Below are 27827 nucleotides of genomic sequence, written 5' to 3' on the forward strand. Positions count from 1 at the left end.
GTGAAACTCTGTGTGGTTTAGCAGAAAACCACAGTCAAACACAATCCGGGCGTATTGCCCCAAAGCAGACGGGCTATTGTTATCGCTTCAGGCACGCTGTTGGTTTCCTCTGAATTAGTATTGAAAAAGAAAATGACTCACAAGCGATCAAGCTCAATTTGCTCACTCACTTTAAAAAAAAAAAAAAAACATGCCCAGTGGAAGAGTTGCGTTTTTAAGAAAATGGAAGTCAGAATATTTGTTTGTTTCACACAGTTATGAATGGCCGGATGATCACCATAAAGACATTTTTTGCATCTTCATAAAGTGCTCTTGATATTGTGTGTTTGTGTTGCAGTACATCATGGGAAAATGTTTCAGACTGCATCCAGATTTTCCAGCAAAGCTGTGATCTGACACACGTCTTTCCAAACATCGACACCTACAACTTCATCAGGCTGAGATCAAAAGATTTTCCCGGGCTGAATGGAACTCAATCTCTGCTCTGTGACCCTTTGAATGACTGTCAGTATTAAACCTCACCAACAATTAGGAAAATTGTGCAAAGCTTGAAGCTTAAAAAAAAATGCATTTAATAAACAATGTAAAAAAAAAAAAAAAAGCTACAGAAATGGATTCACTAATATTAGATAACAATGTGTCGAAACGCATGATGGCCATCTGTCGATAACTAATTTACATAATTAGACAAGAATTAGATACGAATCACAATATGTTGCAATTCCTCTAAAAGTGTTAAGATAACCTTTAATACGTTCTCCTTTTTTTGCCAGCTTCTGCCACATTCAGCCCCCCCAACATTATCATCTCCATGGATAATAGAAGTCTGTGGGTGACGGTAAATTTTCACTGTCTTCCATCCAAAATCTGCACAAGTAAATATTATTATGAGGTAGAGAAGGAGATGGCTTGCCTCTGCCCCATAAATGACCTTAAAAACCTCTTGGCCACAGTCACTCTATACGACAAACAGAACCTCTCAGACAGACAGGTGCACAACTCTCATCTTTACATCCCTTTAACCCCATTTAGCGTTTTGTTTAAATGGAGAGTTCAGTTGTTTTATTTTTCTTGAAGACGCGCACTGTTGCGGTGTTGAAGGAAAGCCAAAGCCTACTCAAGGTGGAATTTGGTTTTCTTCTACCAGGGCGAGTGTACTGTGCTGTGGCCAACTTCACAGCTGAAGGTGTACTGGCCTCCTCTCCCACGAGCCTCCCGCAGTGTGTTTACATACCAGCAAACACTGGTGTGCATCATTTCTAAGTGTTTGTACTTATTTTGTGGTGTAAAGATGCAGTAAGTGCTGGGTAGATTACTTACAAATTGTAATCGGTTACTAATTCCAAATTACACGACAAAAATTGTAGTTGGTAACGAAATCCATTACATTACACATTTAAGGTAATATAAAAAAAAAGTAGTTGAGAGAATTAATGAATTACAAATAATTGACTGCTATTGTGAGAATAACATGTATTTCTGTCTGATTATGTGTATTTTTTAAAAAGTAATATAATTACAAGTACTTCATTTTTGGAATCTAATTACGTAAGCCAGATTACATGTAATCAGTTACTGCCCAGCACTGGATGCAGTACACATTTATTTGCATATGTTTGTTCAGTGTTTGTCGGCACTAATGTGTGTGTGTGTTCGTTCTTCAGAAAGCCTCATCGCCATGATCGTGTGTGCTGTTCTCATTGCTCTTGGCCTAGTGATATTTCTGCTCTGGAGACACTGTGCATCTTCTGAACGTCCCTTGCCCAGATCTTTGGTACTGGATTTTATATTTCAGCAATATTACATGAGCATGATTGCAAGTGTGTTACTGAAATCATATTTCTCCCCCCTCAGTTAACTATTGTTTTTATTGAAAACAAAACAGTTCTTAAAACTTCAGGAATCTCAAAATCAATTGCTCCCAATTAAATTTTTTTAAAGTTTGAAAACAAGCATCTTTGTTATAATTACAGCTGAAATACCAGAAATAACACAGAAGATGAAAAATGTCACGTTTACAGTTACTCCTTCAGCAGGTGTATTAGAAGTGTTTAGTCGTTTTCTTGTAATTTAATGTCAGTGTAATTAAAGACAAAGTATAGTGATATAAATGTGCATTATTTATTTTTTTAAACAGATTTACAGTGTTATATAGTGCAGAAATGTGTCAGTCTGCAATAAGGGTCCATATCAGCACTTTTGGAACCCTAGCCATCCAATCAAATTAGACTTTGATAATAAAACCAGTTACTCAAAGGAGCACTCCAAAACCTTCTAATGCAGATTCAATGCATTGTATTAATTGTTTGTTTAATCTGTCACAAACCAGCATTCAATGCATAAAGTATAAACCATTATTGTGTTTCCAGGCTTTACTTTTAGACCTGGAACTTCAGAAAGAGACATTCATTGACTCCTATAAGGCAGCACCACACGACGAGAGCTTTGAGGGGGACCACGTTTCTGTTGTATCCATCTGTGACTTCACACTCACGGACAACCAGTCATCTTACCACAACAATGAGTATTACACAAGCCCCGTCCTGCACGATCCAGACTGCATTGAGGGATCTGTGGAGTCTGGAGATTTGGGCGTAGAAGTCCAAAACAACGAGTTCCATTTGTTTCCATCTCATGCGGTTCTAGAAGCAAACGTGGGATGTCCATACCAGAATCACTGTGAGGAGACACCGAACATTCCTCTGAGCTCGGTGCAAGTGAAATACACTCAACAGGACGAGATGTCAACTGAAGACCCAGAGCGGTATGGAGATGTTGAGATGTTTAAAAGTGAATATGAGACCAATAAACATGGGTCCGAGCTAATTCAAACTACTGATAATTGTTGTTCTCAAGAGACTGAATACATTTAGTTTGAATACAGCTAACCTTGTATGCATCGGTTACTGGTTGGATTTTGGCATGTGGACATTGCACGCACTCAAAAATGGAGGCAAATGAAGGTGAGCTTGCAGGGGCGAGGTTTAAACTTTTATTAAAGACATTTTAATTAAAAAATAAAATACATTTTTTCAAAACAAAACATGTAAATAAAGGAAATATAGCTACATGGATGATTCATCTACAATAAGATCTATAACATGCATTTATATAGTGTAAATTATAATTCAAATTATATATTATGTCAACTTTAACTTTAGTAACAGGTTCTCCATTTTAATTTAGATGGCTTCTAATGGTTAGGTCAAATGGAGTTAAGCACGTATGCCTTTACTGCAGAGTGAAATGTGTCACTTCTTGCACGTTTATCATGGTCAAATGTCGCTGACCTGAATCTAGCAGTCATTATTATTGCCAACACACAATTCAGTGACTCACTCAAATCAGCAGAGCGCTATAAATCCGTATTCTGTCCGGGTTACTGTGAGTGCGGTATGGTTTCTGTATGGCTCGATTCATTGTTTTCATTTTTGTTTTTTGCTCCATATTTTTCACTTCTGACTCAGTTGCCCCATTTTGACTCTCATTTTCTTCGGACCATGTCTCACAGCTAACCACGCTAAGGTGCACAATTTCTGCTGATGTTGCCGTTTCTCTGGAACATTAATGCAAACGCTCCCAGGAGCCGAGTGTGACTCTCTAGGTTCTGGAAAATGTAGCCTATGTTGCGTTGTATAGAATTATGCATGTTTTTTCTTATTTTCTCCTTTTTGAGAACGTGTACAAGTATGTGGAGTCGACATGTACAATTCTGTTCATTTTGGTAGTGTAACAGTGAAGGGAAATTAGTTAATAAATACAGCAAGTTAGAAAGAAGGAAATTTGTTGTTTGAGTTTTCCTGAAGCCTTAATCATGTGACAAATATACCACCTCCAAACTGATTTCTAAAAGCAGATTTTCATTGCCATTTCACTCAACAGATGACTCGAGTTTTAAATGTCAAGTTTCTTGTTGATGACCAAACGTAGCAGAGTGGAAAAAAGTCTGCATGGGTTCAAGTTCAGCTTTAATAAACCACAGCCCACAAGCCTGAAAAACAACATGCATGTTCATCTTAGCTTAACAGAAATATCAAGAAATGCACAATAAACCTGCACTGACTTTCTAACCAAATATTATCACTTTATAGTATTTTTTTGGTTTGTGTGCATGTAGTATCGTTCTTCATCAGTTGTACTGTTGATTAATTTTGTGACAGTAAGTTTCATTATTTTAATTACAAAAACAAAAGAACTGAAGACTTGCTCAGTAGATTAATGCTGGGTGAAAGGTTTAATCCATAGAACCCATGTAGTCTAAAAAAATATATTGAGGTTTTAACTGTGTAATCTCTAAGGCATTGGCCAATTTCTTTAAATAGTCTGTGCAATAAAGTTGTATTGAATACTCCTCATAGGAAGGTGTGACTCACTAGCTGACTCGCACCATAGGAAACGCACACGTTCTCATCCAGAGAAACCTTAAAAACCACCATATGCATCAGAACCACTCATTGTCATAGGATGCCTCCAAACAGATAACAGTCCCTAATCAAGGGTTTCAAATACATATTTAACGGATACATTTTTTTTTTTTTACCATTGTAAAAAATTAAACGGAGACTTCGGTTAATATAGACTCTAAATGTTTTATGAGTGTTAAAGTGAATATACTGTAAAATTAATACTGACCAGTAAACAAATGCTAAAGTTGGAATCTTTATTTGGCTGTCTTTTTTTTTTTTTTTTACATATACAGTTCATTTTATATTTTATATACAAATATATTCAGTTTAGTCAAGACCTAGTGCATGAATGGTTCACGCTGAAAAACGATGTCACTAGTGTGGCCTTGGCACGTGTCCTTTTCTCCCATCTATCATTCAGTTGTTGTTGCCGTCCTTCTATCTGTTGCTCACTGATTATGTGAGAACCAGGCTCCATGACATCACCTCATCTGCGCCAATACTGTGGATTTTAAATATAAAACATTAGTAAAAGTCCAATATGTCAGCTATGCCAATTACATGGGACCGCTATTTGGCCATTTATCAGGATCTGTCAACAATCATAGGTGATTAACAAAAGTGGGAACTCTATTATAGCTGGAATACAGTGCAAGACTTTTAAAATATGCACAGATTTTTGAAACACTATGCATCATAAATTGTTAAAGAGAAAAAAATGGGCATCATAGACAAAATGAATGAGGATCACCTACTAAGTTTCAAGTTGTTCGGTTACACTTTATTTTGATTGTCCACTTTAGACATTCTACTAACTCCAAGTAACTTTGTAACTCGTGTCAACTAACTCTCATTCATTTGCAACTACAAGTCAAGTAACTTAGAGTGACTGTTCGGTTAGGGTTAGTAGATTAAATACCTATTCGGACGGGACTAGTTTTCCAAAGGGTCGTTTCACAGACGTACTTTGCGATTTTAATCTTGTCCGAATCTGCCAAGTCTGAATTTTCTCTCACACAACCTCTGTAAAGATTCCAGGGCAAATGACCTGCTGTTTTTCAACAAATTCAACGGTCCTCTGAGAAATCTAATCCCGTCCGAATGCGAATGTCTGTGATCGCTGATGTTGTTTTATCCAACTCTCCTCGTGTGTTTTTTGACCTACCTGAGCAATCGTTTGCGCACCAATCTTCAGCATACTTTAATTTAATTCAATATGGATGGTAGCCGATGAAAAAATAACATATACAATTAATAAATAGAGCCAAATCTGCAAAACTGCAAATAGAACCAAATCTGTGAAACAGCAAAGACTGCCCATTTTAATATCAATGTCAGGAAAGAGTAAGATACTTGTCTAGATTTCACAGATGCTATAAACTCGTGAAGTTTACTTAGTGTTTATTATTATTATTATTAAAATCATACCAACAAATAATAAATTAAAATACATATACGTGACGCACGCACAGCACCAGACCTTCTGTAACGGCCACATCTAGAAAACACACTCTCCCACCTCTGAAATGAACATGGAGATTTTAGTCCCGTCCGAATCGGCACATTAAATCAGAGACGTTGTTTAGAAAACTAGTCCTTAAGTTGACATGTACTTGCAAAGCTACTTATAGTCAGTAGAATGTCTGTTGGGGAGAATCACAATAGTGTTAGCAGATATTATGCAAACAGTATAGTAATACTCTAATGACTGCTGCTACAGTAGTTAGCATGTACTGAAGTTCCAAAGTTACTTAAAGCTCCAGTCCGTAACTTTTTTAAGTTAAAAATAATCCAAAATAATTATATTAAAAAAAACTTATTCTGCCAGTGGTCAAAACTATCTGCTTGCCATAGCTAGATTCAAAACGGTTAGCTTGTAATAATGATTTTAATTCCAGTGGTACTGGTGGGTTTCCGCGGGAAATTCGAGCATGTCTTTGCATCATGACGTCACACCCGTACACATAAAGAAGGAGTTTCGGCTAGCCGGCTATACTGCGCGTGACGAGATGTTTAGATGTATAGGCTTTTCTCGCAGCACTTTACATAATTAAACTTATGGCATCCAGAAAGATCCAAACAACAATCATCAGAGTCAACTGGAGATTCAGCAGTTATAAAACCCAAAAGACTTCGTACTTCGGATTTAAGGTGGCTAGAGAAAGAGAAAGAAACCGTCTCATGCAAACATAAGGATTTAAACATCGGCGGGGCTTTTGAAAAGTGCGTGAACTCCGTGTTTTGAAGGGGTTCGAAACGGAAGAAGAGACGGCTTTTTTCTGCTGAACAAGTAAGTTAAGACATTTCAATAGTTCAATCGTGTAACAGTACGTTTTCTTAATTCACACAGTTACGGAGTTTCCTTTGTTGTGCCTTTCTCGTTTTGCTATTATGGAGAATATGAATTCTGAACTACGCAGGTAGCTGCTAACCATAAAACACATTAAATTTAACATTAGTCACGCAATGCTGATGTTGTTAACATGAACAATTTGAGAACAAAGTAGGCTATAATTTGCACGGTTGCTGTAAATCGCATTGATTAAATCTAACGAAGCTTATCATGTCGAATGCTTTTCCCCCCTTAGTTGGTCAGAACGAAAATGGATTTTACTTACTTGTTCAGAAGATATTTTCTTATGAAAATTCTTATGTTGGTCAAACTTTCAAAAAGTGAATCTGTGATTCTGAATGACAGTATCCACACAGCGCTGTGACTGACAGCACCACTCGCCTCAAAGGCAAAGCACTGTGTTCATCCGCGCTGTTTCATGCCGATTTACAACCCACGTAAAGATAATAATTCCGCGAATCACTGTAGTTACAGATTTCGAACAGAGTGATGGCGACAAAGAGGAAAAGATACGGACTGCAGCTTTAAGTTAGTAGAATGTATTTGGGGGACAATCAAAATAAAGTGTTACCAATTGTTTTGAACACAACAAACTCAGAAAGCCGAAATGTGTGCTTCATTGCTAAGAGAAGCATGACACATGAAAACAATGTGCTCTAAAATAAGCTCAAAATATCAAACGTTTGATCTCCTCTGGATGGAATCAAAGACTGAAGCTAAAAAAATTGTCTGGGCTACACTGTGATTTTGAGTGAAATCTTTCAACCCTGACTGCCCAAAATCTGCAGACTGGCCCTGAACTTTGGCACCTAGAGTCAATTCATCCAGACAGCAAAAACATCTGTGCAAAGTTTTTCCAGAATTTAGCAGCACGGGCCAACAAAAATTGCTATCATCCATAGAAATGAGAACAGTAAAGGAACAAGCTTGTTTTGAGCAACATCATAAATAGGCCTTGTCTTTAATAGTTTCCATGCTGAATTTACAAAAGGGAAAAAAGTATTGGGTTAAAATATGAGGAAACATACACACCTGTGCAAATTTGTGTATCTGTTCAACCACTGCCGCAAACAAAGCCCCTACACTCTCATCAATCAGACTCTGCATATAATGCACTGCTTCCTCATCTGAGAGGTCCAATCGAAACTTGTCCTGAACCTGCAGTGGGCAGGCAAAGAATGAACAGGTTAAAATCTTATTGCTCCTTTCATTCTCCCTCTGAAATTTTGGGGCCAAACATTTAGGACCACACAAACCTTTTTCACAGTTTTGTCAGGCTCCAGTGCAATGTCCGGAATGTTCGCATCCACCATCAGAGAGAACAAATTCAGAATGAGATTGGAGTATCTGCATATAACAACCAAAACACCAAAAACGGTTATGATTTCAAGTTAGACATACTAAATATAGGAATTAGGTCTTCTTTAACTCACCTGCGTAGGTGCAGGAAGGCAGTATAGCACTGTTTCCTGAACTCCTGGTATTGTTCGCTCTGCATGCCCCCCATCCCTTCCACCATCTCCTTGCTCAGCTTCATAGGGGGTGGCAGGGGTTTAGGGTCCCGGCCCAAAATATACCCAAAATCGATATGAAACAGCTTCCCTGCAAGCCAGAGATACAGATCAGCACGCCCAATCTATTTTATCAGTGCATAAAGTCATTGAAAGCTGTGGTGCGTTTATTGAGTGTACCAGTCTTTGTGAGAAGCAAGTTGTCTAGATGTCTGTCTCCAACCCCTAGGATGTAGGTGATGACACAATAGCCCGCTGAAAAGTATATCATGATTTAGTACACGCAAATAATGATTTATAAAGAAGTAAATCATTAATAAAGCTAAACAAAAACAAACTGAAGCTCACCACAGCTTTTAACGTATGTGTCCATGACTTCAGAGCTGATGCCATATGGCCCCTTATCATTCGGAGCGTGCTTTCGGAAGAAACTCTGCATGGAGACATAATTAATCAAGAGAAGTAAGAAAGATATGAGAGCTTTTTCTTTAGTTATATTACAAATAAACACAGAAGAATGCGTTTAATTCATCCACTATTTGGTATGTGCCAAAGCACCTTGCACCTACAATTCTATTATACAAATGCAAGTAATAAAATATTACTTTTATTTTAAAATATTAGAATACGATAGTCTTTTTTTCCCCATTGTGATGTATATCCAAGTGAAATGGGTGTCCAATCCTATTCATGGTGGGCCACGTTTCTACAGAACTGCAGTAACGCATCTGCCTGGCGGTATCAAGCGACCCTGAAGACCTGGATTAACTGGTTAGGGTTGGAACTGAACTTTGCAGGAAGGTGGCCCTCCAGAAGCAGGACTGCAGAACTGTATTGTATCGCATTACCTGAATGTTGCCTTCAGTCGCCAAAACTTCAGCCACAGGCACTGATTGCATAAACTGCATAAAACCTGCAGACAAATCATATGCATTCAGTGTAAAATGAAACTCCCACACGTGCATTGACTGGCTCAATAGGTGAAGCAGTACTGACCATGTTTGGTGCTGGTCGCCAGGACTTTGTATGGAGTCAACTTCAGGTCCAAATTCTCTTTCCTCAGCAACTGTTGAAGATAAGAAAGCTAACAATCAACTAAAAATTCTATCAAACTTATTTTTATTTTACAGGTAGCATTATATAAAACAACAAAATTTTTGTGTGTGTGTGTGTACAGCTATGTAAGACGACGTTAATGAACACTGATATGAACTATGTGTCCTGTTGGTACTGTGTGAGGAAATGAGCTTTTAATGAGCTCTTTGGACCTTATCCATGAGTGAAATAATCTGCAGGATGAGCTGGTCCTGTCTCAAGTCATCTCCATGTTTAAAGATGACTGGATATTGCTCCCCATCCTCGGTCTTAAAGATGAGCTTTGCTGGCATCAGAGCACTCTGAAAGAGACACAAACTGCGGTCAGGGGTGGATGGATGCATGTGAGACTCAGTGTAATGGACATAAATGATGCACAATACCTTAAAGAGTGTTGCAGTCTCAGGTATGATGCCTTTGATGCGGATTTGGGGTTCCAGAGGGAGAGGGATGGGCTCGATCTCTGACAGATTCACCTTCTCGTTATCAGCCAACAGGCTCTGTAACCGCTCCGTCTGTCAGAGACAGAAAAAAATTAAATGTAACAAAAAACTTTACAAAAGATTCCTCATGATCTACAGCAGATGTTCCGTACCTTTTTTTTGCGGTTTCCGCTCTCTCTCTGAACAGCTTTCATGAGTTGCACTAGTCTGTCTACAAATGTCTGCTGGGAGGCCAGAAGGGAGCGCATCACTCTAACACTCTTATCACCCTGGAAATAGACACAAACATCACATGTTATTGTCAATATCTTCTATTTCAACACTTCACATCTATTTACTTTTATCGATCAATCATATGTATAAGAGGCATGAATTTGCAATATAATCAGACAAAATCACTTTTTGTATGAACTTTGAAATTACAATCTTAACTAGATTGAATATCTCCTGATTGGTTGTGATTGTGTACTGTAGATGGACAAATTTCTTGATGCTGAAAACTTGAGCATCATGCCTGGTTAGGTACAGTCATGTGGGTTCAGAATGTGAAGGTACCTTGAGCAGAGCCTGACTGAACCGCCTCATTACATTGAGGTACATGTCATGGGTTTTTGGGTCTCTCTGCTGGGTGTCCTGATCCTCACACTCCACTATTACATACCTGCATTAGAAGACAATATCCAAACAACATTTTCTTTTAGTTTTAAATCTTACATGTGGAGTCGGTGGAAATTGTTATAGTCATGCAAGAACTGCAAAACCCCTTGATTAATGAACTCACCAGTATAGATAGTTTGCCAGAGTGGAGTTTTTGCAGGCACGTGATATAAGGAAAGTGCACAGATCTTGCTGTGGAACACAGGTCATACACACCGTTACATAATCTCCACATCCCCTTTATCTAAAATAAACTGTTCATCTGCTAACTTTTTATTTTACACTTACCTCTAGATTTTCACCATCTGCTCCCTCTTTGCCTTTCTGTCCACTGGGCATCACAGGGATGGTTGATGCCATCTGGGAACTGAAAAATAAATCAGTGAGTGGAACCCTCACGTTTTTTGTTTTTCAATTTTTATTGTTTAGAATTCCAACAGTACATACACTCACCGGCCACTTTATTAGGTACACCTGTCCAACTGCTCGTTAACACTTAATTTCTAAGCAGCCAATCACATGGCGGCAACTCAGTGCATTTAGGCATGTAGACATGGTCAAGACAATCTCCTGCAGTTCAAACCGAGCATCAGTATGGGGAAGAAAGTTGATTTGAGTGACTTTGAAAGTGGCATGATTGTTGGTGCCAGAAGGGCTGGTCTGAGTATTTCAGAAACTGCTAATCTACTGGGATTTTCACGCACAACCATCTCTAGGGTTTACAGAGAATGGTCCGAAAAAGAAAAAACATCCAGTGAGCGGCAGTTCTGTGGGCGGAAATGCCTTGTTGATGCCAGAGGTCAGAGGAGAATGGCCAGACTGGTTCGAGCTGATAGAAGGGCAACAGTGACTGAAATAACCACTCGTTACAACCGAGGTATGCAGCAAAGCATTTGTGAAGCCACAACACGCACAACCTTGAGGCGGATGGGCTACAACAGCAGAAGACTCCACCGGGTACCACTCATCTCCACTACAAATAGGAAAAAGAGGCTACAATTTGCAAGAGCTCACCAAAATTGAACAGTTGAAGACTGGAAAAATGTTGCCTGGTCTGATGAGTCTCGATTTCTGTTGAGACATTCAGATGTTAGAGTCAGAATTTGGCGTAAACAGAATGAGAACATGGAACCATCATGCCTTGTTACCACTGTGCAGGCTGGTGGTGGTGGTGTAATGGTGTGGGGGATGTTTTCCTGGCACACTTTAGGCCCCTTAGTGCCAATTGGGCATCGTTTAAATGCCACGGCCTACCTGAGCATTGTTTCTGACCATGTCCATCCCTTTATGGCCACCATGTACCCATCCTCTGATGGCTACTTCCACCATGTCACAAAGCTCTAATCATTTCAAATTGGTTTCTTGAACATGACAATGAGTTCACTGTACTAAAATGGCCTCCACAGTCACCAGATCTCAACCCAATAGAGCATCTTTGGGATGTGGTGGAACGGGAGATTCGCATCATGGATGTGCAGCCGACAAATCTGCGGCAACTGTGTGATGCCATCATGTCAATATGGACCAAACTCCCTGAGGAATGCTTCCAGCACCTTGTTGAATCTATGCCACGAAGAATTGAGGCAGTTCTGAAGGCAAAAGGGGGTCCAACCCGTTACTAGCATGGGGTACCTAATAAAGTGGCCGGTGAGTGTATATTCTGAGCATCTCTGGAAATCGTGCATGCAAAGATGTTGAAAGATGCTGTGATTCTATGAAAAGTAATGTCTAAATATTTAGATATTTTTTGGGGTTCACATTTCACATAGACGCATGTTCTGTGAGGTTTCAGCTGACCTTTCCAGATCTCCTATTGTTGAGCTCTCTGCCAGAACCCCCTGACTTTCTCTCTTACTGGCAGGCTCCAAACCACCCTGGATATCAATGAAGTTCTCATATTTCAATGCCTGTACCAGCTGGAGCAAGTACATTAGCAGATCCTATAAGGAATTACAAAGAGAGATGAGGTGTGTGTATGGTATGGTTATTGTATGCATCACAATTCATTCTCTAAAGAGTCAGAAAAATAAGCAGAATTAAATGTTTATCCGCAAAAGAATTTTGTCCCAAAAGATTTCCATTGGTAATGGTGTGCATATTTAAGGATAGTTAATATTGCATTAGAAAGTATAAAATCATTTGACGCACAAAGACATATACTCTAGATAGAAGACATACATAAAGACACAGAAGCACATATACTGTAGACTTTACCTCATCGTCAGCCTGCTGCAGCCTCGCGACAGCGTAGCGTCTGACTGTGGGGTTGGTAAACTGAGAGGACAGCAGCTCCAGGGAATCCTCCACATCCATCGGCCGCCACTTTCCCAGCAGCTCCAGGGCCTGTTTGGCCTCCTGGGGCAGATCCCAGTTCACACACTTCAGGAACTTAGTCAAAGCCTAAAAACAGAGCCACAATTAGATCCTGCCTTGGACACAGAGTAAAACTGAGACACCACCCTACTACCAATGGGGAAACACTAGTAAACATGAACATAATTTCAAATGTTTGGGGTCGGTAAGATTTATTTATTATTATTTATTTATTTTGTCTCTTATGCTCACCAAGGCTGCATTTATTTGATTGTAATTTATTCCTGTGATGGCAAAATATATTTTCAGAAACTAGAAATTTCAAAAGAAACGCATATATTTTAAATAGAAATCTTTTGTAACATTACACATGTCTTTACTGTCACTTTTGATCAATTTAATGCATCTTTGCTGAATAAAAGCCTTCATTTCTTTCTTACTTTCCCAAAAACTTTGAAATGGTTAGTGTACAGTACATGTGTTCACTCACCTTTTCTTGTGTGGTGAGGTAGTATCTAAACTTCCACACAAGGTCCTGTTCCTCAGAGCTTAGCTGTTTAGTGGGTGGGTAGCTCACTATGATCTATGACAGATACATATACATATTAAAAACACATCTGCAGAGAAGTCAAGTGGACTTCTTTTTCTCTTCATCACTAACATTGAGTTGATCACGTGTGGCCGCATTAGGTTTGAGATCGTGGTCAGACGGTCCGCTGCGCAAACTACGGGCCAGTTTATGATGCTTACTCTCCACCAGGTTCTCCTGCAACAGAACACCAGCACCAGTAAGTACCAACTTTGTCATTTTACATGAAAAGTATTTTTTACATTATCAGGTGCCAAAATATACACCACCATTTGTGTGTAAGGCCCGGTTTACACCTGGTATTAAGATCCCAAGGGGACGACGCTAAATACAGGTGTAAATGGGGTCTAAAACGTTTTGAGCTTGTCCACTTTCGACCGATCCCAGAGGTAGTCAAAACTCATTCGACCAGTTTGCTTTTGTAGTGTAAATGCTCATATGATCGAACAGCCACAAAAGACCGCCTTCTCTCCGCCTACTGACCTAATGCATAAACATTATGGGAAGTGTGCTATCCAGAAAGGATTTAAACTTTGATGGCTGAAGACCCAAGTTTGGTTTGGGTCTTCCCTTCCCTTGAAGAAATCAGGACAGAAGTAATTTAAGGTGGACAAAAGAGATTAAAACACCAGGTGTAAACGGGAATGTGTCTCCCTCATCTACTTGTGATCCGATCGACCGAAACGCATCTTAATACCAGGTGTAAACAGGGCCTAAGACAGACATTTATCACAGATTCTCAAATCAATGAACCCAAGTTAACTGACTTTATTGTTTTTATTTCCACTCACCATGCACATCTGAGGGTCTGGGACTTTCACAATATCTGAACTGGTTGGCAAAGGGGAGGAATCATCAGCATCCTGAAAAGAGAGTCACTTAAATTTACCTGGTCTTTTAACTACACTCCTTTTAAAAAATGTGATTAATCACTGATTTAAAGTCAAAATAAAAAGGCATTCACAACCCATTTTACTTTATTTTTCTAAACCTGTAAGTTGGGGCTTGTTTTTACCCATCTAAAAATTATAAGATTGTTAAAGTATTTATTTCTCACTGCTAATTTGCAGTTAAAATTGTGTGGGACTGCTTCCCACCTAAAAATGTTTTTTTGACACGAATAACCATCAAGTTCAAGTTCACCCTCAACAAGCTATTCTTTTCAAACTAAATGTTAATACATATTACATTTAACCACATTAAATAAATATATTAGCAATTGGCAAGATTTTTGAAAAATTGCTTTCCCAACAACAAGCATATGCTAAAAATGCTTAAAAAGTTATTGGCTATTAGTTAACATTAATATCACAACCTAGTCAACTAAAAATTTAGAAGTGAAGTAGAGCTGATACATTTGGATGAATCATGCATTAACAGGGAAAATAAAAAGGGTTATTTTGAATCAATTTTGACTTTGTTGCAAAAGATGTAGTTAAAAATGGATATACCTTTTCGTAATAGACAATGCTGTATTCTCGTTCGCCACTTTTGACACGGGAGAATTCCACCATAAGGTACATGAAATTAGAGCAACGTTTCTCACTCTGTAGAGAGAGAAAAATAACTTTATGAATCATCTCAATTAAATATACTTGTGGTTTTTAGTTTGGGCTCTACAAAGAGGTTACAAAAATTATAGTGATGTCGTATCATGACACCGTTTACCCCAAACCCACTCACCTCATTGATCATCTCAATCTCTCTGAAGGTCAAGCGATCCAGCCAGTCCACTTTAACCATGTGACCCTGACGATGAGCTTTTGTTAGCTGGGAGAGACAGAGAGAGAGAGAAAAACTTAAAGAAAAAGACTAGTTTCGAAGACCAGACCAACACTAATACCTTGTGCGCACAATCCTTTAGCCAATCATATGACAGTGGCGTGTCAGCCAGCAAGAGCCTCAAACACAAAAACGCCCATTAGCAAGTAAGGACATTCAGTGGGTGCCAGTACAAAGTAGTAGCACACTAAGATGACTAAGCCCTTTCTAAACAAACAGTTAGTAATAATTAGTACAATAACACATCTCATCTAAAGGCCACCAAGAGTCTAAGAGGACTTTGTTTAACCAGCCATACTTCTGTTTTAGTGGCTATACATAATATCCATAACATTTCAAGGAATGTTCCCAGTTCCAAACAAGTTAAGCTTTGTCAACTGCATCCACAACAAATCATTCTGACTTAGATGAATTATCCAGCACAACAATCTTTTTATTTAATCTGTAGATTCTTCTAAATTGTCCGTTTGATGTAGAACTGTTTTTCTGTAGATGAGGGTCTGGTTATACATTACAGATACGATTGTTGTGAACAGAGGTTTAGGCAAGCTTACCAGCTTTTACATGGCCATAACATGAGTTGAAACATTTAGTTGAAAGATGTTGTTAAAAGGGCTCAAGTTGTATCTGACCTGCCATATTTTTTTTTTATTAATTTATAGTAGAGCTGCACGATTCTGATTTGAGAATCAATTTTTTTGTTTCACGATTCTGAATAGACCACTAAACAAAATAACATGCAATTTACTAGAGGTTCTGATAAAATGTTAAATGCTGCAAATTATATAAATTATAAATCAATTTTAAAATATTTAATTCATTTTAATTCATTTAAAAAAATTTGGTTTGTTTGAATGAATAAATGATTGATTCAATGACTCACTCATAAAGACTCAACAATTTTGAACAAATCTCTTGAATGATTCTATGACAAATACATTTTTAACAGTCAATTGTCGCCACCTATTAGTGTACTCTAGTAGTAGACATCAGTGCTTATATCTTCTATGATAATTTGAATTATTGTAACACAGAATTAAAGATGCTGTGTGGTTGAAAAGACAGTTTGTGAAGCGGTTTCATATCTACACATGACAACTGCTCTCTCTGGGGCAGTGGCAGCACCAATGCAGATTTGGATGTTCGCTATGATCGTACTTGTCAAAGGTTTAATAGACATAGCCGAATCCTTGTCATTAAGAAATACGATTGCATGGGTAATTTATAGTGTCATAAAAAGTGTTTCTCAATTCCCCTGAACACTTGGTGTGCTTTATAACAGCTTTTCTGCTTCACATAAATTCTCAAAAACAAAAATTAATATAAAATGTTAAATAAAAAAAATGGGTGAAGGCAAGCATTGTCAGTGCTTGAAAGTCCAAAACACACAGAAAATGATATACTTATCCTATTTGTAAAAATGTGGTTCAAATTAAACAAGCTAAGTATGGAACCCATCCTATATCTTGCCCAAAAATATGAGACAAGCACACACTCATACACACACATACATACACATTCAGCATTCCTGTCCCGTTTTCTCTCATACTCACGTCACTAAGTATCTCCAGGTCTGGGCCCTGGAACAGAGGGCAGTTAAAATATGTCCTTTTAGAGAACACACACACACACACACAATCACACTCCCAAACATTCGCAATTCTCATTCTTTCCCAAACATTCTCAATTCTCATTCTTTCCACAAATTGGGTAATCTATAAACACAAACAGCACATCTATCTATCCCACCCTGCCACCCACTTTTCATTTAACATATCCCTCATGTGCAGTAACTGTCCACAGGCATATTTCTCGCCTTTCTGTCTCAGTTGGGCTTTTCCACTCCCCAATCCCTCAACTGACCTTGGCTAGGCGGCCCATCTGGTCCTCTGACAGAGTGCTGCTGGTCCTTCCTGGTGTACTAGTGGGCTCACTGCCATCACCCTCCACGCCCGGCCACACCTTCAGATCATGCATGCCCTGCCGGAACATTCTGGTAGACAGAAGGAGCGAAGAAGAGAGATGAAGAAGGATAAGGGATTCCCTTTATTAGATGTAAAAGAGGGGTGGTATGCAAACTTTTGTGGAAAAATGTCAGCAACAAAAAAACAGCAAGTTTGTCTCTCTAACAATCTCTTCCATAAATGATTAATAACACCTCACTGACTATATTAACATGCACAGATTTGTATTAATTCGAATTAATTTGATATAATCACAGATTCTGAATATGCCGGTTATATGTAATTTAAATTCTCGATTACAATGAATTTATCATGCGAGTGAAGATATGAATTATATATATTCGGAACAAACTTTATGTGCATACATAGAGAAGAATTTGGTGTCAGTGTTACCATAATTGCAAGAGTCCTGTTTCTCGTCCTATCAAAAGTGACTGAGTCAGCTACCTAAAGAATTGAGCCGAATCAGCATGGCATCCAAGTGCATAATTGGTAAATTTCCAAGAAAGCCTTCTTTTCAAGAATTAGAAGCAGGATGCCTCATTTGAATTTTTCACAAATATATCATGATTCATGTCCAACTGTCCTTCAAAAATTAGACATATCTAGAAGAGAGTATGTAGCAAAGATTGGTGGGCCAGAATTACACTGCATTTCACATCTACAGAATCGTTCAAAGGTTTGTATATATATATATATATATATATAAATATGTTTTTGAAAGAAGTCTCTATTGCCCACCAAGACTACAATTATTTGCTCCAAAAAAAAATATATATATATATATATATATTTTAAAATGTAATTTATTAATGTGCTGGCAAAGCTTTGGCAAAGAGTTTTCAGCAGCCATGTGGAAAGTTTTTGTGGAAACCATGATATTTTTTTCCTTTTTTTATTCTTTGATGAATAGAAAGTTCAAAAGAACAGCATTTATTTGATATTTAATTATTTTGTAAAATTATAATCCTATTAACTGTCACTTTTGATCAATTTAATGCAGCTTTGCTGAAAAAAAGTTTTAAAAAATCATATTGACCCCAAACGATTGAACAGTGAGAAATATTTTAAACTGATTGTGAAAGTAGACAGATTTAAAGGTTTTCAAAACTATTATTATTATATTCAACAGACTATTTAAGTCTCTTTTAACCATAGATACATTTCATTCAAAAAGAGCTCAATCACATGACATTTTCAGTTGTTTACATGAAGGCTAATGAGGTACACACATAATTTCTGATGAAACAGTAGACCTTTACCCATATTTCCCAAACAGGGTGACTGTAGTGCCCCCAACAGGTGTGGCACGGCCAGGTCCATACACATCCCAAACAGTTAGAGTCACCTGGGCACTCTGAGGCAGGTCAGGGTACTTCACTGGCAATCTAAGCCACTCATTCCAGCTGCGAAGAAGAAAAGACCGGGATAATAATGTGACAAAACACTCAGTACAGCCAACAAACGAAATCTGAAGGTATTAATGTTTTTTTCTAAATTAAGAAGATTAATTATACTTGTCATGTATCTGTGTAAATATGTGAGAGGATGATAAAGGTACCAAAATATATAGGCTATATATCTCTGCGACACATCTCTGGCATACCGTAATTCCTCAAATAAAGGCCGGGGCCTTTATTTACCTGAACTGCAGATGGTAGCCGGCTTTTATTTGAAGCAGGCTTTTATTAGAGGCAGGCCTTTATTTCTAATTCGCGATCCCCGCCCGCCCGCCAGCCAAGTTTCCATGGTGACGCGTCATGCTTGGCACGTGTTCACCACAGCCAAAATAGCGCTGTATGACAGATGTAGCGCTTTTATTTCTAAATATTAACAAACTTGCTTACCATGTCATCAACTATCTTCTATTCTGACTCTCAAATCCGTGTAAGTGAGTTTGTTTTGTCGTTTAAAAACCCTTTATAAATTATCTTGATCTGTAACGTGAGATGGGCACCGCAGTTCGGAGATTCCTGTTGTATTTGTTAAGTTACAGCGCGTGAATTCTTCAGTTTCTCCCGAAATACATGAAAGTAAGTGGCCGGTGAACTGGGAGAAGAATAGAGTAAACATTCTAGTTACTTACACTGTGTATCTGATATGAATAAAACACGTCGCCAAATATATTTGAATGGATTGTTATTGCTGCTTCCATAGACACCATTGTGTATTTTACAAACTATAAATTTATTGTTTTGCTATAAATCATATCTATTTAAATGTCTGAAACCTAAAATAAACATGTGGTTAAAAACACTTAATAGTTGTGATATATGACAAGCGCTGACTGAGCGCGTCCGTCTTTGAGTGTACATTCATTTAAAGTGTACCTATTCACACTATTTTTTCCCCGGCCTTAATTTGAGACCGGCCTTTATTTGTCCGCGTTGACCAGGCCCCCGGCCACTATCAGAGGCCCGGCGTTTATTTGAATACCGGTCTTTATTTGAGGAATTACGGTATTTTGTTTGGTTTCCTGCTCTGACTCATTACTGGGTCACACTTGCATAAAGTGAGCCACAGTGTGAGATACGGAGATTAACCGTTGTTAAAGGGTTAGTTCACCCAAAAATGAAAATTATGTCATTAATGACTCACCCTCATGCCGTTCCAAGCCCGTAAGACTTCCGTTCAACTTCGGAACACAGTTTAAGATATTTTAGATTTAGTCCGAGAGCTTTCTGTCCATCCATTGAAAATGTATGTACGGTATACTGTCCTTGTCCAGAAAGGAAATAAAGACATCATCAAAGTAGTCCATGTGACATCAGTGGGTTAGTTAGAATGTTTTGAAACATCGAAAATACATTTTGGTCCAAAAATAACAAAAACTACGACTTTATTCAGCATTTCAATCCGCGTTCAGTGATGCTGATGACGTAAAACGCTGCTGACGTGTTATCAGTGCGCCCGAGTTTCTTTTACAGTCTGAGGGAGACGCACGCTGTAAACAAAACAATCTTCGCAAACATGTCTAAGGATTTCGACACAGAGGAAGAGTTGCATTTTTTGCCCAGCCATATTTATTTGAACCCGAATACACGGACGCACCAGAACACGTCAGCAGCGTCTTACAGCGTCACTGAACGCGGATTGACAACAGAACCGGAAGACAATACAATGCTGAATAAAGTCGTAGTTTTTGTTATTTTTGGACCAAAATGTATTTTCGATGCTTCAAAACATTCTAACTAACCCACTGATGTCACATGGACTACTTTGATGATGTCTTTATTTCCTTTCTGGACAAGGACAGTATACCATGTATACATTTTCAATGGAGGGACAGAAAGCTCTCGGACTAAATCTAAAATATCTTAAACTGTGTTCCAAAGATGAACAGAGGTCTTACGGGCTTGGGACGACATGAGGGTGAGTCATTAATGACATAATTTTCATTTTTGGGTGAACAAACCCTTTAAATGTACTCACTTCCAGCGAGTGCTGAAGGCCTTGTAAGACGTCCGTACTGGCAGAGCGAGTGGCTTGCCCTCAGCAAACACCTGACAGGTGACGTACAGGTCAGAGCAGCTCTCCTGATAGAGTCCTGAGAATCGCAGCATGGGGTCCTCGAGCAGAGATTTATAGCTCTTCTGCTCTCTCTTGCCCTCTAGACTGCCTCTGCAAAAGCAAACACAAACGAAAGGCTATTTCTGCTCAGTCAGCACACAACACAATGTCAAGATATTTGTGGTCTAAATTTCAGCTATTTGACCAATAATTTCCGAGACCTTTCCACCGCACATTATATTCACACTGACGCTAGTTGTTAGTACTGTCATTTGTGGAACAGAAAACTATATATAAAGGGATAGTTCACCCAAAAATTATAATTCTGTCATTAATTACTCACCTTCATGTCATTCCAAATCCATAAGACATTCCTTCAGAAAACAAATGAAGATCTTTTTAATGAAATCTTGAGAGCTTTCGGTCCCTCCATTGACAGCTATGCAACTACCACTTTTAAACCAGAGAAAGGTATTAAAGACATCATTTAAGTAATCCATGTGACTCCAGTGATTTAACCTCATATTTATGAAGTGACGCAAGTGAAAAAACATAATTTACCACTTTATTTACAAAATAATACGCATGTGTGTTGTGTTGATGCGAGAGCAGAAGTTGATGCTGTGAACTCCCGTTTGAGATTCATATTTTGAAGAAAAAAAGAAGTGGAAAATTATGTTATTTGTGCAAACAAAGCACTCGTATAGCTCCATAAAGATTGAGGTTAAATCACTGGAGTCACATGGATTACTTTACTGATGTCTTTACTACCTTTCCCGGGCTTGAAAGTGGTAGTTGCATAGTCAATGGAGAGAAAGACAGCTCTCATAAGGGTGAGTAATTAATGACAGAATTATTTTGGGTGAACTAATTAACCCTTTAATATTTTTGTGGAAACTATTATTCTTTTTTTTTTCAGGATTCTTTTTTTTGTAACAACGTTAAGTCTTTACTATTATTTCTGATCAATTGAATGTGTTCTTGCTTAATAAAAGTATTAATTTGTTTCAGTTTTGTTGATGTGTCCGATACTCCAAGCGCTAGTGCAACGCTCGTGCGAACACTACTAGAGTTCGCAAGCATATAAAATACGCAACATGCCCTTTTAAAAAATGTCTTACTTAGACGTTGTTCATAGAACGTTCCTTAAACGTCTCCTATTTTTTTACTTCCTATTTAATTCCTATTTCACACTTAAAGGGACAGTTCACCCAAAAATGAAAAATGTATCATCAATTCCTCCCCCACATGTTTTTCCAAACCTGTATGAGTTACTTCCTTCTGTTGAACACAAAAGAAGATATTTTAAAGAATGTTGGTCACCAGAAAGTTGACGGTATCCATTAACTTCCATAGTTTTTTTTTTTTTTTTTTACTGTGGAATACAATGGCTACCCTCAACTGTTTGATTACCAACATTCTTTAAAATATGTTCTTTTGTGTTCAGGGCAAGAAAGAAACTAATACAGGTTTGAAACTTTGCAATGAGGCAAAATGTTCATTTTTGGATGAACTATCCCTTTAAATTATGAAGGTCAGCCCTGTCAAATCACCCCGTTATTTCAAGTGCTTCACATGGTGACAGCTCTTCTTCATGCAGTTTGGCTTCACTGTCTTAAAAGTTTGCTCACTAGCACCCTGGGATTTTTCTGTCCTTCTAACGTAATGCAACACACACACACACACACTGAAATTAAACTGACTCCATTATGCGCGCGTGTGCAGCCGGACAAAAACAAGGGGTCAGAAGAATCATTTATGATCCACACGCGGACCGAGGGCAAAAGGAGAATGATGTCAATAGACAGATGACAGCCCTAAAACACAACAGCTCTCGCTGGACTCGTGTTAACACTGTATTCTTCTGACTCATTGTGTTGCCATGCTAGCTTTGGTAAACATCACAAAAACAACGATTTGATATAACGGAGGGAAGCGTCTTCCTTTCTACGTTTAAAATATAAATGCACTACATTATGTCCACTACATAAGGATATTTGGTGATTTTATCTTTGACGAAGTAGACAATAAAATCTTATTAAATTACATCGAGCAGATATAGCTTGGACGCATAACACATCTTCCAATAGTACGAGCGATGTTTCTATGCAATGAGCTGTTACTCGATCTCTGTTGACATTCTGCTGGATTGACAGTTCTGCAATCAAGACAATGACTAAGGTCCATATAAACATACTCACATTTTCATTTGGACGTTTATGTCCAAATCGCAACTATACACATAGTTAAACTTGTCTGTGTCCATCTTCAGTGATCGACGAAGTGTTATGCAAAACCGTAGTGAATAAAACGAAAAGCGTAAAGATTTGTCAGGCGATGGAAGATCAACTGCAGGGCCTATAGCAAAGACCCTACACTGGATCTAAGTTACAGGAGTTTTTGCTTTTCGTAACAGTTTATACTCTTGATATAACTTCGCCTGAATAATGACAACCAATATGGCCGGTCAAAAATACTAGCAGTCTTAATTTAAGACAATAACAAAGTTATAATGAACATCTGACAGGGCTTCATCGCGTCCGCTTTTAGAAAGGAAAACATTAGAATCAGGCGTAAATAATCGATGTCAAGTTGTTCGATCGCCGCAGCGGCTTGTTTGGACTGAGCGGATCAGAAATGGCTTATTTGGTCTGGTGAATCCATGGGTGAATCTTTGTGACTTCCTGTTTTGTTGAAGAACGGATAGTAAAAGAGGACAATTTTTGTAAGGCTTTTAAAAGTCCTCTTGGATTGCATATTAGTTGTTGTATTGTACAATGAGAATAGCTATTAGCATTTGTAATTCTGAGCTTAAAGTGGATTAAGGCAAGACACTGAAGATCATAGAAATATCTATTTTACTGATTTGATTTAGTTTCATTTGTTTAAATATGTTTAATTAATTTAATTATGTACTGCATTTTATGAATCCCATTAAAGAGGATACATTCATTATGTCATGTGATTTTTTAGGTGCTGTAGTAAACTTATCTTTTTATCTGTATTATCTAAGTATAATGAGGGTCTCAGATAACTGGACAAAAGTTCCCCCTCTTAGTAGATGACTGCTTTCTGTAGCCAAATGCTGTGAAAAAGAACTAGTGAATAATGCTTATTTCTGTAGTCAAGTTCAGTAGGCCCTGTGAAAGTCTATATAGGGAGTCAAATAAAATGTTTACAATTAAAAATTATTTACATGCATAAGGTATCATATTTTGGGATATTGATAAAGATCAAAGAGGATGAAGATGAACCAGAAGCATACATTTATGGTAAAAGAAAGTAGGAGGCCTTATGATAATCTGTTAAATTGTTTATACAAGCAATTCTGAAAGTCTTTGTTCTATGATACATTAATATGCATGACAAGAAGTATATGAACAGTGTATCTGATCAACAAACTTTCAAGGTGGTGTGAAGCATACCACTTTGTGCATGTCTCATTCTTCCCACGTGTTCCTGCATGGATCTGAAGCAGAAGACAGAACAACAGAGCAAAGTTTGTAGGAAGATATTAAATAATGAATACATTTTCTTACAATTAAGAGTTTGCCAATACAATAAATTATTTATAACACTCAACTCATTGTGTGATTATTTAACAAGCTCGGATCTGCTGTCAAACCAGTTGGTTGTGGCTTTTGTCAGCCATTCTGCACAGCAGGTGGACAAGTCATTTGTAATTGCTATCTGTCTTTTGGGTGCATGAACATAATGCTCTCCAAGTAGCCTATGTTCTCCAATGCAATGAACATTTTACTGGTGCGTTTGTGTAAATAGGCACCAAAATAGGTTGTACTTCCTAAAAATCTCAACTCTTTTCACATAAAGTGTTTCTTGCCATCATTTGCAAGGGCAGAAAAAGAACCAAGCCAATAAAATGATCGAAAGAAAAAAGAAAAAGTAATAATTTGAGTAAATAAGAAAGAAATACAGGAGGTAGATGAGTTTAATTTCTTAGGTGTTGTCTTAGACTCACAACTTAAATTTGATAAACATAAAAAAGATCTCAAAAATGGTAAGGATTAATCGAAATTGTTTCAGACTTATTCGAAATTTTATCTCAATTGAGGCAGGACATCTGTTTATGCATGCAATGATCTTGTCCCATATTTCATACTGTATTACAGTTTGGACTAAGACAAGTGATTCCTTAATTAAAAAAATTGAAATGGTGTATAATCAAGCTCTGAAAATAATGGATAAAAAGCCAAATCGATGGCATCACTGCAACGTAAAAAAAAAAAAAAAAAAAGCTAAGTTTTGGAAATTTTAAGAACCTGTCATATATAAAATTGATCTTTAAATGTTTGCACAATAAGGCACCATCTGTTTTATGTAAATTGATAAAGAGACAGGATGATACAAGCAGATTCACTAGGAGTTCAGCAGGTGGGAATTGTAGGATTAACTTTCGTAAGACCACACAAGGGCAAAGAGCCTTTTCTGTTGAGGCTCCAAACTCTGGAACCTGCTGCCAAATGAGTATAAGGCAATACCTGAAATAAAGTCCTTCACATTAAAGGTAAAGCGGTGGCTTAAAATAAACCAGAACTGCTCGCATATTTAAATGTAACCATTTTAGTATGTAAAACTGTAATATGTATAAGTAAAAGTTTTATTCTATCTTATTAAAATGCACTGTAAGAGTGTAATGTAATGTAAAAGTGCATGTGAAGTTTTATGCTTCAGTTGTAAGCTCATTTCAGGTATAAATTTTGGTTGGTATTTGAGTGACATCTACGTCTATAAGTGACATTGTGGTAGTTTTATTCTATGAGTAGTAATTTGTTGTTTTATTTATTTTTTATTAGAAAAACCTTTCTAGGGACCTGAGATGCAAATTAGCTCTTGCTATACTCTCTATGTACAATACATATTTTCCAGCTTTGACTGGGATCATGTTTTTTTGTACTGTCCCTATTTAAATAAACTGAAATAAAAAAACAAGCTGTTCTTGCTTTTAATTTACATTCGTTGGCAGCTTGGCATCCGATCACTTGCATCTAAATTTTAGTGCAACCTTGGGTCCCCCTGCACATTAGTGTGTGGTTATGTAATAAATGGTGATGAGTCAGACTGCACAACAGAACAGGGCCGCAGTCCATTACATCCTCCGCTCGGGACTCAAGAGCTGTTAAAGAGGATAAGGCTCATTGCCACCCCTCATGTGTTCCGAACACTCACAGTGGGGACTCTGCTTCCTTGCTCCCAAGTTTAAGGCCACATTCCTTTGAGCTGAAGCCAAAGGACAGATGCACTCTTGGGATGACGAAGGTTTCCACTGGCTAACAGGACTGAAGTTTTGTTTTCAGGAATTTCTTATGACCAATCAATAATTGCTCATATGATGGATTGAGAATTTGTAGGTCTGATCAATCTGTATTATGTGCAATGCATCTTTGCATTTATTTGTATCTTTAATAAAATGGGTTGTCAGATTTAATTCATTGTAAACTAAACTAAAATGAACACATTTGTATTATTTTTTAGCTTATTACTTTGGTTTAAATGTTATACATCAGTGATTCGTAACAAGGGATACTTAGAAAATTTTGCTTTGTTAAACTATGACTTGTTTGAAGTGTACCTGTTGAAAAGACTAATTCATACTAGCACTTTTAGATACTTCTTCCATTTAACAACAATTAGCTGCCAAAGATTAAAGGTGCTCTATGTAACTTTTAGCGGCCTCTAGTGGTGATGTTTCAGATTGCAACCAAATTTTACAAGAGCGCTCGTGCTCGAACTCATAGACAATACCGTCTATTACGCAAATATCTCGGCGAATACTAGACGGATTCGGCGAGCACCGAGCTCGTTGGGACCATCTAGTCGAGCTGAAAAGAACCATATAAGTTCCATAGTTTTTGGTGGTGTTTTCGCGGAGATATTAGCAGAAAACCATCGGGCGCGCTGCAAAATTGCGGACGCCGGTGACGTCACGATCTCAGAAGAAAATCGCTCGTATCTCTGGAACGCAAAGACCCAGAGAGCTCAAATTCGAGGGAGGAGGTCCCAGGGGAACCCTTGCCCGAACGCTAGAGTGGCGGGCCTCGGGGATGCCCCCATACCGGATCGCCGTTCGCTGGGACCCCCGATTTCGAACGGCTATAACTCGAGGAGCCGGGTGTGGTGGACCTCGAGGGTGGGCTCGTTCGAAAGGCCCCGTCCAGCACTACAAACGATTAGAGTCTTGGGAATATTGATCAAAGATTGACTGAGATATAAGCCGAAAAACGTGCGCCTTTAACCGGACGTAACTCCCTGACCGTCTACAATAGACTGTATATAAGGAGAGAGGCTCGGGAGCGCGCATGCACGTCACATCCGTTGGATTTCGCGGTAAATTTCTCCGACCCGGAGACTTCACATAGAAATAGGAATACTGGCCTTCAGAGGTAATAGCAAAACTCGACAAGTGGATCATTTTAATGTGTGATTACAACCCCTTCACACACAGGCAATAAAAAAAGGATTCATTTTAGTAGAAAAGTTACATAGAGCACCTTTAATTGGCAACCACAAAAATAAGAACTTCTGCCCAATGGCCTTCTGGCAAATTCTTAGCTCTTATTTGACACAAAACATGTCCTAAGAGGCGAAAATGTTTAAATACTACACCAGTTCTAACGTTCAACCAGAGGTAAACAAGGTCAGAATGCACAGCCAGAGGAGAGACTGAGTCACTTTGTCCAAACTGAGGTGTAGTCAGAGCCATAGAGCAGTAGTACAACATGCAGTACATCGGGAGGAGCTTTCAACACCTTTCAGACTACTGTGGGGTGACACAGGCGTGAATGCTACAAACAGACTTTGTGGTACCCTAGGGCCTCCTTGGAAAACGCCTGTTTCTTCTATCGCAAGTTTTTCCATCTTGATAGCAAAGATGACGAGAGATGAGCTAATGTGCGAACTAGTATGTAATGTTTGGTTCTGGCTCAAAGAACGTTACCTTCTCGGCATCCGCTCAAAGCCTAATCCCTCGTGCTCGACACCTACCTAGAAATCCTTCCTCAACAACAAAAACGCATTTCAGGAATATATTACATCTTCTCTGGTCATAAACACACACCTGGAGCAGTTGCGCAATAAACGTCCAATCCTGCCTTTATGAGCTTCCTCCTGCTTATGAACATCTTCAGCTGGACCAGGCCCATGTGAGGTCATCACAGCCATGACATCATCAGCATGAGCTCGGTCC

General features: G+C 38.3%; 2 protein-coding genes across 4 annotated transcripts; one reads left to right on the plus strand and one right to left on the minus strand.

The window, feature by feature from the left end:
- The first annotated feature begins 904 nt into the window (after window positions 1-904).
- Window positions 905-2976, plus strand: si:dkeyp-75h12.7 (uncharacterized). The gene is made up of 4 exons (XM_056268545.1): window positions 905-991; window positions 1078-1246; window positions 1665-1774; window positions 2370-2976. The coding sequence occupies exons 1-4, from the start codon at window positions 905-907 to the stop codon at window positions 2871-2873; spliced, it is 870 nt and encodes a 289-aa protein (XP_056124520.1). The 3' UTR covers window positions 2874-2976.
- Window positions 2977-4646: 1670 nt separating this feature from the next.
- pik3c3 (phosphatidylinositol 3-kinase, catalytic subunit type 3) lies at window positions 4647-27775 on the minus strand. 3 transcript variants are annotated; one of them, XM_056268563.1, is made up of 27 exons: window positions 27699-27775; window positions 24049-24092; window positions 20546-20734; window positions 18376-18519; window positions 17013-17142; window positions 16703-16729; window positions 15051-15137; window positions 14819-14914; window positions 14159-14230; window positions 13440-13544; window positions 13269-13361; window positions 12680-12865; window positions 12263-12405; window positions 10754-10832; window positions 10590-10657; window positions 10364-10469; window positions 9961-10077; window positions 9749-9880; window positions 9539-9667; window positions 9267-9336; window positions 9119-9183; window positions 8619-8703; window positions 8451-8525; window positions 8193-8361; window positions 8016-8106; window positions 7792-7917; window positions 4647-4908 (listed from the first exon to the last, which is right to left on the minus strand). In XM_056268563.1, exons 3-27 carry the CDS (start codon window positions 20674-20676, stop codon window positions 4894-4896), a joined length of 2541 nt encoding a protein of 846 aa, XP_056124538.1. In that variant the 5' UTR covers window positions 20677-20734; window positions 24049-24092; window positions 27699-27775; the 3' UTR covers window positions 4647-4893. The 3 variants fall into 3 exon arrangements, with proteins under 3 accessions (XP_056124538.1, XP_056124536.1, XP_056124537.1); XM_056268561.1 differs by lacking the exons at window positions 24049-24092; window positions 27699-27775 and adding an exon at window positions 22825-23222; XM_056268562.1 differs by lacking the exons at window positions 16703-16729; window positions 24049-24092; window positions 27699-27775 and adding an exon at window positions 22825-23221.
- Between the last annotated feature and the right edge of the window lie 52 nt (window positions 27776-27827).

This window comes from Rhinichthys klamathensis, unplaced genomic scaffold (assembly GCF_029890125.1).
Source record: "Rhinichthys klamathensis goyatoka isolate OS25496 unplaced genomic scaffold, OSU_Roscu_1.1 h1tg000275l_1, whole genome shotgun sequence".
NCBI lineage: Eukaryota > Metazoa > Chordata > Actinopteri > Cypriniformes > Leuciscidae > Rhinichthys > Rhinichthys klamathensis.